This window comes from Gavialis gangeticus, unplaced genomic scaffold, assembly GCF_001723915.1.
Source record: "Gavialis gangeticus isolate Ggan-Ray unplaced genomic scaffold, GavGan_comp1, whole genome shotgun sequence".
Taxonomy (NCBI): domain Eukaryota; kingdom Metazoa; phylum Chordata; order Crocodylia; family Gavialidae; genus Gavialis; species Gavialis gangeticus.
The window spans coordinates 18687219-18700996 of record NW_017729024.1 but is presented as its reverse complement, the minus strand read 5'-3'; the positions used below and the strand labels follow the sequence as shown (position 1 = coordinate 18700996).

The 13778-nt window shown below is 40.8% G+C and overlaps 1 protein-coding gene across 1 annotated transcript in view; it reads right to left on the bottom strand.

Moving 5' to 3' along the window:
* EDIL3 (EGF like repeats and discoidin domains 3) overlaps positions 1-12695 on the bottom strand; it is a 430122-nt gene extending 417427 nt beyond the window's left edge. Inside the window, exons 1-3 of the mRNA XM_019518185.1 lie at positions 12642-12695; positions 12213-12285; positions 7310-7438 (exon numbers count right to left, since the gene is read on the bottom strand). Coding sequence (XP_019373730.1) covers positions 7310-7438; positions 12213-12285; positions 12642-12695 — 256 coding nt within the window. The remainder of the gene's footprint in view (positions 1-7309; positions 7439-12212; positions 12286-12641) is intronic.
* Between the last annotated feature and the right edge of the window lie 1083 nt (positions 12696-13778).

Sequence of the window (13778 nt, the reverse complement as noted above, 5' to 3'; positions counted from 1 at the left end):
TAGGGGAGAGCACCACCTCCCTTGGGAGCCCATTTTAGATTTTGGCCACTCTAACTGTGAAGAACTTCCTCCTAATATCCAGTCTAAATCTGCTCTCTGCTAGCTTATGGCCATTATTTCTTGTAACCCCCAGGGGTGCCTTGATGAGTAGAGCCTCACCAATTCCCTTCTGTGCCCCCCATGATGAATTTATAGGCAACCACAAGGTCACCTCTCAACCTTCTCTTGCGGAGACTGAAGAGGTCCAGGTCTCTCCCCATAGGGCTTGGCCTACAAGCCCTTAAGCATATGAGTGGCCCTTCACTGGACCCTCTCCAGGTTATCCACATCCCTCTTGAAGTGTGGCATCCAAAACTGCACACAGTATTCCAACTGTGGTCTGATCAGTGTCCGATAAAGGAGCAGTATCACCTCCTTGGTTCTGTTTGTCATGTATCTGCTGATGCATGATAAAATGCAGTTAGCTTTTCTGATGACTTCGTCACACTGATGACTCATGTTCATCTTGGAGTCTACTAGGACTCCAAGATCCCTTTCCGATTCCATGCTACCGAGCAGGTCATTTCCTAGGCGGTAGGTGTGCTGGACATTTTTCCTCCCTAGGTGCAGCATTTTGTATTTCTCCTTGTTAAATTGCATTCTATTGTTTTCTGCCCATTTGTCCAACCTGTTCAGGTCTGCCTGTAGTTGTTTCCTGTCCTCCGGTGTGTCCACTTGCTATATATATATACATACATACATACATACACACACACACACACACACACACATACATACATACACACACACACACACACAGTGTCATTTCATTTTAATCATAGATTTGGGGTTTTCATCAGAAAATTTGTGGGGTTTTAATCAGAGAATTTGCTATTTTTAAATAAAGAAAACAAGGATTCCTATTTATTACTATTTACATCAAAAAAGTTATTGGGTTATTCCCAGGTCCCAAAAAAATTCTGATTTGCTCATGAAATGAGATTTGCTAAAGCAGCATCTAAACTTATGACATTATGTTTATGTTTGGAACACATCCCACTATGTAGGTAGTTTGATGGAATTGCTAGTTTTTCTTATTTGTTTATTGAAACTGAAATCTAAGGTCAGCCAAGAGCAACCTCCTGAAAATACTGTCTATGCACCAAGCTCATGAAAATATGTCATTCTTGAGAGCTTCTCCTCAGCTCAGCAACTCTCTCCCCCCTTGAAACTTCACAGAGTCTAGACATCTTCCAGAAGTGCTGTAAGGTGTCCCTAGTTGGGCAGACAGGGCTAAGCTGGGATATTGTTTGGGCAGTAGGGGTCTTATATAGTCTAGTCTAGTTTAGTTTATATTCTATTGCAGGGGTGGGAAATTATTCGGGCCTGTGGGTCACATATGGAGTTTCGGTAGGCGGCCATGGGCTGGATCAGCATACCCTTCCCTCTCTTGTGCACAACTCACCAAAACTCTTTAAGTGACTCTGCTCCACATTTGGCCAGGCAGCTGAGATGCAGCTGTAGATGGGCAGGAAGTGGTGCTCGAGAGTAGGATGGGCGGGCAAGGCTGGGATCACAGGGTAGGATTGCAGGGTGATCACAGCATGGGGCCAAGACACATCCATGATCTGCTGCCCACACACTCTTGTAACAGGTGCTGGTTCTGTGGGCAGGGGCATGCAGGAAATGGATTGCAGCTCTGCCCCAAGCCCTGCCCCCATGCTGTCACTGCCCCATGATCCTTGCCTTGCCCACCTCTCTCACTACCAATGGGACCTGGGAATAATCCAGTAACACCACTCCCCACCTGCCTGCAGACCCATCTCATCTGCCTGGCCATGTGCCCTGCCTGCGTACATCCCACCCTCGGTGGTGGGTGCAGGCTGGACTTGCTGGGTTGCCTGAGAAGTGGGGATGGGTATGGCAGCACCAGCAACCAAAAGGAGCTACTGCCATTGGGGCTTCTGGAAAGAAAGTCTGGCTGCTGCACCACCCCAGCTCTGCTGCACACCCAGGGGTGGCGGGACTGGCCTCACATACCATGGCCTGGGCTGTCCCCTGCACTTAGGCTGGGTGGAACTGAGAGACCTGCCATGGGATAGAAAAAAATCCCTCAGTGGGCCAGATCCATCACCCAAACTACATTTTTCCCACTCCTGCTCTATTGGTTTTCAGAACTTTTCCTGTTTGGGGTAGTTTGTTTTGTTTTGCTTTCACTTTTTCATTTTTTTAAGTTTGTTTTGTTCCCTCCCTGTAAGCTACTCTGCACCTTTTTCAGGAAGGGCAGTGTCCTGGGAATGGAGAGGGAAGAAATAATGAGGGGTACCTACCAGCAACAGGAGACGCAGAACAGCAGGGGCAGAAAGAAGAGCCCACATGGCTCATCAGCCGCCTCTTTATTCAATTAGGGCCAGCTGGTGACGTCAGTCCTGAGCGCCAATGATAAAAATGGCGACTGACACCGAGGAAAGAGGAGAGAGCAGGGAAGAAAGGGGGCTGTAGCCACCACCAGACGTGAGGAGGACCTCCCCTACGGGACCCACAGAGCCAGACAAGCTGGGGACAGACCCAGACAGCGTGGGGAAGGGAGGCCCATCAGGGGCGCTAATAGAAAGGCGGGGAAGCAGCAGGCTCTCCAGACCCGAAGACAGGGCCAGAGGAGCAGCTGACACTCGGGAGAATCCCAGGTGGAAGTGGCAGAATGACCAGGGTGAGGGGCGTGACACGCTGAAGAAGAGGACCCTGAGGAAGGCCCTGAGGGGGGTTGCGACTGAGGTGGGCATTGCCGCCAGTCCTGGCTGGATTGCCAAGGGAACAGGAGGGAAGCTGGGAAGTGACAGGCAGTAAGAAGAACGCCCCTAGCCAGAGCAGGGGGGATAAGGGAAGACATGTCAGGAGGTGGCCCATTACTTTAGAGTTATGTTGATGATTTTCTGTTTGGTTGCCGCGGGTGAAGGGGAGGAGTAGTATACATAGTGAGTACCCCATGGAACAGGGCCGAGGGAGAGCCTCAAAGTTTTTCTTTGTGTTTCCCTGTAGGAAGTGGTGGAGTTGAGGAGACAGATAGGCGGACCCATATGAGTGAACCCGATCGCTGGTGGCCAGCATATAGATGTCAAGCTGTGGGAAGCAATTCCACTGGAAGGGCCAAAGCCAACGGAAGGACGATGGACCCAAGGTGGTGTGAGGCTGGGGTGTAGGGGTGGCGGAGCCCCGTAAAGGACCACCGGGCGAACCATGGGCCACCGAGCAAACCCGACGACTGATCCCATCTACTGAAGAACAACAAGTCATGGCAGGCGAGAACTGGGGAGGCAACTCGAGGAGGAGACACCTGCTAAGTCATCGACATGAGCCCGTAGGATGCCCTACGATTACCACCAGGGCAAAAGTTGCACGTGAACAGATATTCGAAGCCCGGTGGCCACAGGCAGTATATAAAATAAAGAACTCAATCCCTTTCTACTGAGTGGTTCTTCTGGATGATTAGCAAAGTCCTACTGATCTTTTGTGTTGTCCTCCATTTTGTTCTCTATCAACTCACTCTGTATTTGAAATTGCTTGAGATATACAGAACACTGGACTCTACCTGACTATAGAAACCAATAATCAGAACATTGAAACGTCAATAGTGGATAATTCCTAATATCAGAGGAAAATATGTACAAAATACTTAATACTTAATTTTGCTATGTCATGATAGAAATATCATGGTTTTATTGTTCTTCTTCCCACTTGTACCCATGCATCCTGCCTCTTCTCCACAAGATCTCAATGTAACCAACTATACAATATCTCTGCCAGTTTTTTACTTTTCTCCACCACAATCAGAAATCATATTTAGAGTTTCTTAAACCTCAGCTCATTGAGACGTATACAAAACCTATTCCTCACTAATTAATTTGCATAATCTTCCACTGAGGCCAATGCCAAACATATCAAGAAAAAAAAAACAGCTTTCACTCAGAGAACCAAGGAGAAGCAGTACTACTGAAGTTTTACTACTCCTGTGACCACTGAGAATTATAAGTGTAACCACAGAGGCAGCAACTCTGAACCCTTGTGTTGTACTGACAGCAAACATATCTTTCAGTTGATAACTCCATTTGAAACTGTCTAGAAATTGAATTTAGGGAGTCTTTGTACATTAGCCTACGTTGTTTTTAATAATTTTTGTCAGTGGTAAAAGGACTGCAAAATGTTATCATATCAGAATAGTACCTTTATACACCCATGTTTTCATTAATATGAATGGTTATACCTAAGGTCAGCCAAGAGCAGGGTAATGGGGAATTAAGTACAGGGTGATTTTACAAAGAAAAAAAAAAAATCAGGCTTCTAATTGTAATCCTAAATGCCTTTTAACAAATATAAAAAGAACAGTCCTATTTTCACTATTAAATCTTCTACTATACATCATACTGACAAAGAGCAACAACGCAGTCTCACTGCCTTCATGCAAGCAGCATGCAGGACTTTGCACTTGTCCTTGTTGGATGTCATTTGATTAATTGCAGACCATTTCTCCAGTTGATCTAAGTTATTCTGGAACCTACCCCTACTCTCAGGAGTATCTGCAACTCCACTCAACTTGGTCATCCACAAATTTGCTAAGTGTAAACTCAATTCCATCATCCAAATTATTAATAAAAATATAAAAAATACTGGACCCAGGACAGATGCCTGGGGAAGCCCACTTGATACCTCCTCCTAGATAGATACTGAGTCATTGATTACTACTGGTTGAGCACGACGACCCGATCATTTAAGTATCCATATTACAGTATTTTCATCTAGACTGTATTTCTTTTACTTGTTAATGAGAATGTCTGCACTAAAACTACCTAATATGTGAATATTAATAAGTACTTGGTTATTTACCAATCTCACCCTCTAGCCAACAAATTAAAATTTTAGCATTATTAATCCATTCCAAATTATTTATATTTTATATATTACTCAAACATAGACATTATAGAAGTGTTTTAAGAGATGAGTAACAAAAATCTCTGAAGCCCTGTTCATATTTCATGTTAAGTTCCAAAATTACACATTATTACAATATGTTTTGAGCTTAGCCTCATTCATAGGATCACAGGAAAGTAGGGCTGGAAGAGAGCTCATGACGTCATTTAGTCCAGCTCCATTTTCAAAGCTGGATCACCCCTGACTAAATCATCCCAGCCAAGTGTTTGTCTAACCTGCTTTTGAAAAATTCCAAGGTTGGAAATTGTGAATCATGAATCACTTCTTCCCAGATACATGCAATGTGATTTCTGTGCATACTTAATACCTAGTTAATCTTTGAGCTTCTCATGATAAATTTATGCAAAAGCATTCTATGGTTGCAGTAGCTTTTTCTTGTATTCCTTGAGTGCCAGGGCACAGCTAGAACACATAGCACAAAGGCATGGATACAGTCTCATAGCAAGTTCCTGACTAGGGTTACGGTGGGGTTTTTTCTTTTAGTGAATATTTTTATTTGCTAAACAATGCAGTTACAGACAACACCCCAAAATTACACATTTAAGCTCAATTTTGCAAATAGTTGTGGCTAAATAAAGTATTTGGAGAACTTAGAACATATCTGTGGGTATGCCTATACCTGTGCTTTAATGCGCAGTAGCCTATTTTACTGTGCATTAAAGCGTCAAAAAAAACAAGCTAATATGCTAATGTGCAGTAAAATAGGCTACTGCACCTTAAGCATCACTTAAAAAATATGCAGTTTTGGTACTATGCATTAGGGCAGTCTAATGCGTATTTATATTGGAGGTACTAAATTTAGTGTGCATTAGGAAAAGCACATTAATGTATATGTAGACATGCTCTATATTACCTCTAGATTGTGGAAGGGTATGGCATACCTGCTTAGCATGTACTAACTCCCAACACAGCTACCTGAGGTAGTGTAGCCACCTGAGAGTGATGTTGTAAGATCATCCAAGTCAGAGTGCTTTATGGCATACACCCAAATCTGCTCTACTTGAATCCATTATGGAATTTAGTATTTACAGTGCAAGCATGCTGTGCTTCATTGTACCACTCCCTGGCATGGTCCAGAGGTGGTGTAGACATGCATTTAGATACCATGCACAGAAACAATGATAAAGAAGTGATGCTAATGCTATTGACCTGCAACGTGGGAGACACAAATTCAAAGTAGTTCTCAGAATTTCTTAAATCAGAACCAGGGTCTTCCAGGTACCAAGAGTCTGATCCTATATGCCAGGGTCTGAGGCATTTTTATGAGGTCCTTTTATTAAACCAACTCTGTAGTTGGGAGAGATTTTGGACAAACTTTTGGGCATAAAGTATGACCTGAGGAATGGCACATTGTGCCCCAAAGCTTATTCAACATCTCTCCCAATTATACACGCTACACTTCAGAATATATTTATATATATAGGTCTTATTTTAATAGATAATACCCTATTTCTCTGTCAATGTCTGGCTTTTCTTTTCTTTTTGCCTTTTGGTCCTAGGGCTCCCACTCCAAATGGTAGTATCTAATAAGTATACAGGATAGTCTGTCCCTTTCTATGCATATGTCATTATAACTCATCATCTTGACCAGCCAGGTTAAAAAAATCTCTTGTTCAATGTGAAATAATGAGATTTATGTCTGTATGTCCCCAACTTACCCTCCCATTTCTCTGCTTTTTTCCTTACAAGTCATCTTATAATGGGATACCGAGGGCTGATGTACTAATACCAGCTGTATTTTCAGTCACTCAGAAGCATGCCAATATTGAAAAAAAAGTTATTCCACTCCTCTTCTCTGTCCTTGCCTAACAACTAATATTATGCCCACACTAATTGGCTTACTGTAAATTTAAATTTAAAAAGTTTCGAATGGGTCTCATTCTGATCTCTTATACACTGCTTTTACATATATCTTACTTATCTTACTTCACTGTAGATGCTCTTAACAGAGTAGTGCAAAACAGACTAAGCTGTATTATCAAAGACTTCAGTTTTGCAGCCTTTGTTAAAAAGAAAAAAGTAGCAAGTTATTTGGAATATTATTGTGACCATTGAAGAGTTAGGTTTTGGGTTTTTTGGTCAAACAGTTTGCATCACTTTAAAATAAATTATTAAACTTTTATGAGTGATTTTTATTTGCAGCTGTAATTTAGAGATAGCTATAGGGGAAAATAGACATGAATGAAGACTATGGAAACATTAGAAAAAGCCATAAAGTACCAATAAATGAATAATGTAGACTGAAGCATTACACACACAAAGCTAAAGACACTTCTTTGTTTGGACGATCACGCACTATAGGAATATTAATACAGTTATTGTCACTTTTTATGTTTGCACTTACCAACCTCCACAACACTAGAACAATTGAGGTCTGTGAAGCCTTCAGGACATTCGCAAGTATAAAAATCATCAGCCAACCCGGACAAACAGATGCCACCATTTTTACATGGGTTGGAGTCACACACATCCCCTGCAAATAACAGAAAGATGCTCAGTCTCTCATATATACTTCCAAATACTTTGCATGATAATTTTAATGCAGCTAGATTATTGACAACCCAAGACATACCATAATAACTGTTCCAGATTCCTCTGAACACCTATGATCTGAATGAATTTGACATATTTTTTAAAGTTAAAGCAGTGCTTCTCAGCCTTTGTAGACTCAAGATACCCATTGTTAGATTCAAGGCATCCCTTAGAAAATGCTAGCTTTTAACTTTTGCTAATTTTATGACTATGGAAAAAATAATCAAGCAATTCTTATGTTCCAAAGAACTCAGAAAAACCACAAAAGAAAGATGATGTTTTATGACACTATGGATTCCCTGAAATATTTTGGGTGTATCTTGTAAACCATATATAACCCTGTAAGCCACGCTCGGCATCCTGGCTCAGAGTTGCTGTTTTAAAGGACAGTCTCAGGTCATACTACTTGCCTCAAAATTTCTTCCCAAGGACGAGAACAGCAGAAGATAATTCCTTTCCCTCTCTACTTCAGAGAGATACAGGATTGCTTTGCAGACAAACTGGGCTTTTGGGTATTTCTCCCCAACCTGGCTCCTGTCTACCTACAAAACTCTCATTTAAATGTGGTGGTACTCTCAAGCTCAGGCTCACCTGCACCTATAAACTAAAGATGAAGTCAGGGTTTCCTTCACGCTGGTAAACTTTTGCAATAAGAATGCAAAATAAGCCTTTGAGTGTTCTTAGTCTTCCTTTATCTTCCCACAGTTCTCCCAATATGCCCAGAAAAATCAGTTAAGTCCTTCAACAATACATTAGGAAAGAATCAAAGAGTAACTAAGCTTACTACAGCAAGAAGAGAAATGGGATATGCCCTCAGAAGTCCTAGTGACACATATAGGTAAGTGAAAATAAGGAAATTTAAGTCTGTTTCTGCAATGCAACTGCTTATACGCAAGCTAAGTTAACTCAGAGACTTATCTTCCAAAATCTATTTCTTCTGTGAAGACGTACCCTCAACTGGTCCTCCTTACTGTAGACTCTAGCACTGAGTACATAACTATAACATAAATTCAGAAAGGAAAATGACAGGTCGCAAAAGTAAAAAAAGTTGGGGTATTAGTCTGTTTGCATGTGACTTAAATAGTACCCACATGGAGTCATTTCATATTTTACACATCACATAGTATATTAAACTGATTTTCTCTGCTAATAACATCCTGTACCAAAATGCTCTATGCAAGGCATGTGAAGTTTCATATAATGAAGATTGGAACAAAGAATGTGTCCAGAGCTGTCCATGGATAGAACTAGTTTGAAAGCACGACATGGCTACTTTAGCAACATAATTAAATAAATACTGGCCGCATCTACACAAGATGCCTACAGCACTGTAGTTCATTACTACTGTGCAGTAGCTAGGGGTGTGCGAAGCGGGCCCTATTCAATTTGGATTTGGATTCAGCCTGAATCAGGGACAGTGATTCAATTTGTTGATTCAGATCACTGTCCCTGATTCGATTCAGCCAAATCTGAATCTGAAGATTTGATGCTGATTTGGAAAATCAGTGATTTGAACATAGACTCAGCTTTAAAAGTTTTTTCTACATACCTTAAGGTAGCCAGCACAGCTTGTGACCACTGAAATGCTGGGGTGCATGGAGCATCCCACAGGAGCCCACCCCTCCGTGCTCCTCCAGACCCAGGAGGCACCAGTCACCAAGCTGGAGGGGATTCAGGGGGACTCCCAGCACACTCCCCGGTGGACCCAGAAGTAAACCAGAAGTGCTTCTTGTCCACTTCTGAGTCTGCTGCTGAGCCCGCTGGGGCCCCGCCATGCTTCTGTGGGACGCTCCATGTACTTCAGCATCACTGCACTCATAAGCCGCCTGCTACCTAGAGGTATGTAGAAAAAACATTTAAAGCTGTGTCTGTGTCTGAATCTCCAAATCGCTCTGCATTGATTCAGAGGGTTCTGATTCGATTCGGAGAATCTAAAGGGTCCTCTGATTCGATTTGGAGATTTGGCCACCGAATCAGGCTGAATCAAATCAGGGGCTGACACTTTGCACAGCCCTAGCAGTAACGTCCCTGGGCACAAACCATGACATTACTATTGTGCAGTAGCGTTACAAGCTGCTGCTCAGTAATAACAGCATCACTAGACAGACAACGTTCTGGGACGCTACTGCACAGTAATTCCAGTTACTGTGCAGTCATTTAGTACTTGGTTATGCAAGTACTAAATGACTATGTAGTAATAACTGTGCAGTAGGCATCCCATTTGGATGCACTAACTGTGGGTTGAGTTATAGGTTAAACCTAGCTGAGTTGCTAAGTATACACTTCACATACTGCAAATTTGGGACCTCATCTGAATCCAATTACTAACTGGCTTTAGGTCACACCTTTCATCCATATTATATAATACAATCCCATGTCCCCAGAAAAAAAAAGCATACGTGTCCCAGAAGAATATTGTATAAAGTACCAGTGTTCCAGAGCTCATTGGAAACAATGGAAATATACTACACCTATCGGTTTTAGTAGGCTTTTGGCCAGATCTGAGATATTAGTTTGCTCTTCAGATATTATGCTACATTTCTAAATTGTTTTGCTCTCTTCTACCATGTAAGGTAGATCCACCCTTCAAAATGTATTTTACATATTATAATCTGATCTTATAAACAACAGGAAAATATTTCATGTATTTTAGCATCAGAACACTGAAATTTCCTTGTATGTTGTGTTTTCATATGCTATGTTTTAACATAATGCTAATTTGTACTTCAAACATTTTCAGTTTCTATTTTATGGCATGGAATTTTGTGTGTCAATCAAAACTGTTGCTACTCGTGCATTCAAATTCATAAATATGAAGGAGATAATTATACCTGTGATATTACATTTATGACAGGTGATCATTTAGTATTCATTTTTTCCATTGGGTTTAATTATAGCTTTAAAAATATTGATAATTATTGTAATAAGGCATATCATTCTAATGTCTTCTAAATGAAAGACCTTACAGATTAGTTCTAAAAGATATCAGGAAAGACTAATATTCTCTAATTTACAGGTTATAATATTTTGTTTCTTTTTAAGTGACAAGGGTGTCTTATTTTGCATCTAATACTTGTTCAAAGAGAATTGTGGAAAGCATATTGGTCTATGCCAGAGAGTAGTAACTAGTCAGTGGATTATATTATGTATTATTAATCACATATGTCAGGGTGTAAGGGAGGGAAGGGGAAGATTTCAAATATCTTAAAACACCTTTTAATCATGCAAATTAGCTTCAGGGTCTCAAGTGAAATTTCCAAATTAATAGAATGATCATATAAGAAATGTTCAACATACAGCAATTAAAGGGCTTTCCGCTAATGACTATTACAAAAACCAAAAAAACCCCACTAAATTTGAGTTTTGAATATGGGAAGTTTAAGCTAGTTTAATGAAATAACTCAGAGGTTGGCAATTTACAGCCTGCAGGCTGGACTTACCCCACAAAGAGATTGGATTCAGCCTGCTGTGGGGTTGTCTGCAGCAAGTTCGGCAGCTAGGGGCTAGTGGTCTCCATCATCAGCCTCAAAGCCACCCCTGTGGGAGACACTATTATAGTATGAGAAATCTCAGCATGGCCAGCAGGCAAAGGGTTAACACAATCCTGATACTGCAGTTGCTGCCATTCTTGCTTGAGAATTTACCTTTGCTGATTGCTGTTCTCAATGAGTCAGCAGTGGCTGTAATGCGGGGGCACCAAAAGATTCCTACATCTGGCAGCTGCTGCATTAATCCTCAGGCTGCTGGCTGTGCTGACACTTTCTCCCACAGCAGAGGTCTCTCTCATGGTGGGGGGACATAAGGCTGAATTGAAGAGAGGACGGACGCTACCTCTGCTGGCAGCGTTGTGGGTGGGCTGGAAGGTAACACCTGCTGGGGATGGATTGGTTGCCTATGATGCCAGCCTGGCATTGGTGAAGGTTGCCAATAGCTGGACTAGAGCATCCTGAAAACTTGTGTATTTAGGTCTGCTTGGTGTTAACAATATATCTTGCCAATTTTACATCTAGGGAAGAAGTATATTGGTTCAAGGAGAAAGGTAATGAGCTGCTTTTCCCATTTTTAAAGAATTGGACTTTCTTGATTTGGACGTGCATATAATTCATCCTGAGGCTTGTATAGCCACAGCTTTATTTTGAGAGTAAAGACTGCTAGACCTTATGGAGTTCATTTAAGTATTTCTTCAGTGAAAATAAGGTAGTGTGGTTCCAGTTAATACTAATCTCAGAGGAGGAAGGCTCTGAGATGTGTATTCTCCACACCATCAACAATTAAATTTGGACACTACAAACCTGTACGGGAGATCCAATGACAAGAGACTTTTGGATCTAGGTAATTTATTTCCTCAGTTTGTATTCTGGTCTTTTATTTCACAAATCAAGGACCTAGAAATTCGTCATAGGATTAAAGGCCCAAATTCCAGGATTTCTTTAATACTAACCTTAATAGGAAACAGAGTACATCCCTAGGTTTTCCATTTCTGGACATTACTTAATATCTAATACTATGACAGGACTGAATAAAATTACCTGGTCATCTTTTATTTGTCTGAAAACTGTTACTGACATTTTCAGCTCATTTTTTAGAATATACAAGATGCTTAGTGACCCTGCCTACTGTAGAGAACCAACAGAAGAGATGTGGGTGTTGTCTATAGCAACAATCATTATTCCCTATGACCAAGATATGCATTAACCAAATTATCTTTTTATTACCTAACTTCTTTCCACCCACTAACCCTGGGCCAAATATGCTGTCAGTCACTGGCATACACTTCTTGTCAATGCACTATTAGATTGTAAAAGAATGATGAATGTAGTACAGCAATGGCAAACGATGACTGTAGTGATAGCTAAAAGAATAAACAATGGATATATTCAGTAGATTCATTTGTCACAAAATCATGTAAGGCCAAATACTGCCCTGGCTCATACCAGTGTAATTTTGAAGTACTTGGTCTATATAATACCTATTACACTTGTGACCTACCTGTGAGAAATAACAAATGCCAACAAGAATCGCAATGAGTTCAGTGCATTTTGTCCGGTTGCATGTATTTGTAACTCCTTCTATTTCTCCTGCTCTAATTGTTACTGAAGTATTATAACATTTTAATGAGAGTTTTCCAGTCTTAGAGCTCCTACCTCAGATTCTGGGAACTGACGCAAATGAGAGTGGAGAGGGAGAGAAACAGTCATCCTTAGATCAGGACTAAAACCTTGTTTAAATTTAAGTAACACTGAAGAATCATTACTGTATCAAGGTGAGGTGGATTTTGTTAACTGCCATCCAGGAAACAATGAGTTATATTACTTTTTGCACAGACATAGGTGTGAAAGAGGGGAAATTCTGTGGGGAAATATATCAACAGCTAAGTCTGAGAAGAAAATGTGGTTGATGTCAATGTTCTGTTATTGTTACTTGAGTTCTCAAAGCAAAACCACAGAAGATGATAAATTTGAGCTATATACGGTGTGTATATTCTATTCAGAACAAGGAAAGTACTCTATCTGCTCATATACTAGATTTGAGGGATTTGATATAAGACTATCAGTAGTTTGAGGGAGAAACGATGTATTTAACTCTTCCAAAGATTCTGCTCAGCTCTTCACAGCTAAATAAGTATTGAATAAATCATTACACCTGGATAGGTAATGTGTTAAAAGGTAAAAAACTGATGGTCTTTTATGCCCAGTAAACAGTCATTTGCTTGATTAGTACATAGGACCTTTCCCCCTTTATGTACTTTAGAGTGTACTATTTTCTAATGCCTTATGGGCATTACTGTCTGAAACTGGGTTAGATAAAAACAGATTCAAAGCTATGACCTATTTCACTTGGGTTAGTGGAGTTAGACGTGAGCAAAAATGGAACTATCTTAAATAATCTTCAGGGATAGTACAGTTAGTCAGCGTTTAACTAAGTTGAGGTGGTTTTGAATTTTTGACCAAACATATTTTTCAAACAATGTCAATTTGTCAAAACCAAGAAGTGTTTCAGGAAGTCAGGTAAAGGTTTATGTGCTTCCGCCAAAGAAAATAAGCAGGGTGCTGTTAGAGACTTGCCTTGATTTCTGACTAGCTATGTGGTAGGTGAGTTGATTCAAGATAAGCCTTCAAGATTAAGCAGCTCTGTGTAAGTCCCACCCTGCTAAGTATAACTAGATTGGAGACCAAAGGGAAATCCTGGAAGTTCTGTTTGGATTTAAGGCTGTCAGTGTATCTTGGCTGTATCTCAATATATTCTTTAGGGGAGCCTCGAGGGACTAATATTGATTCCTG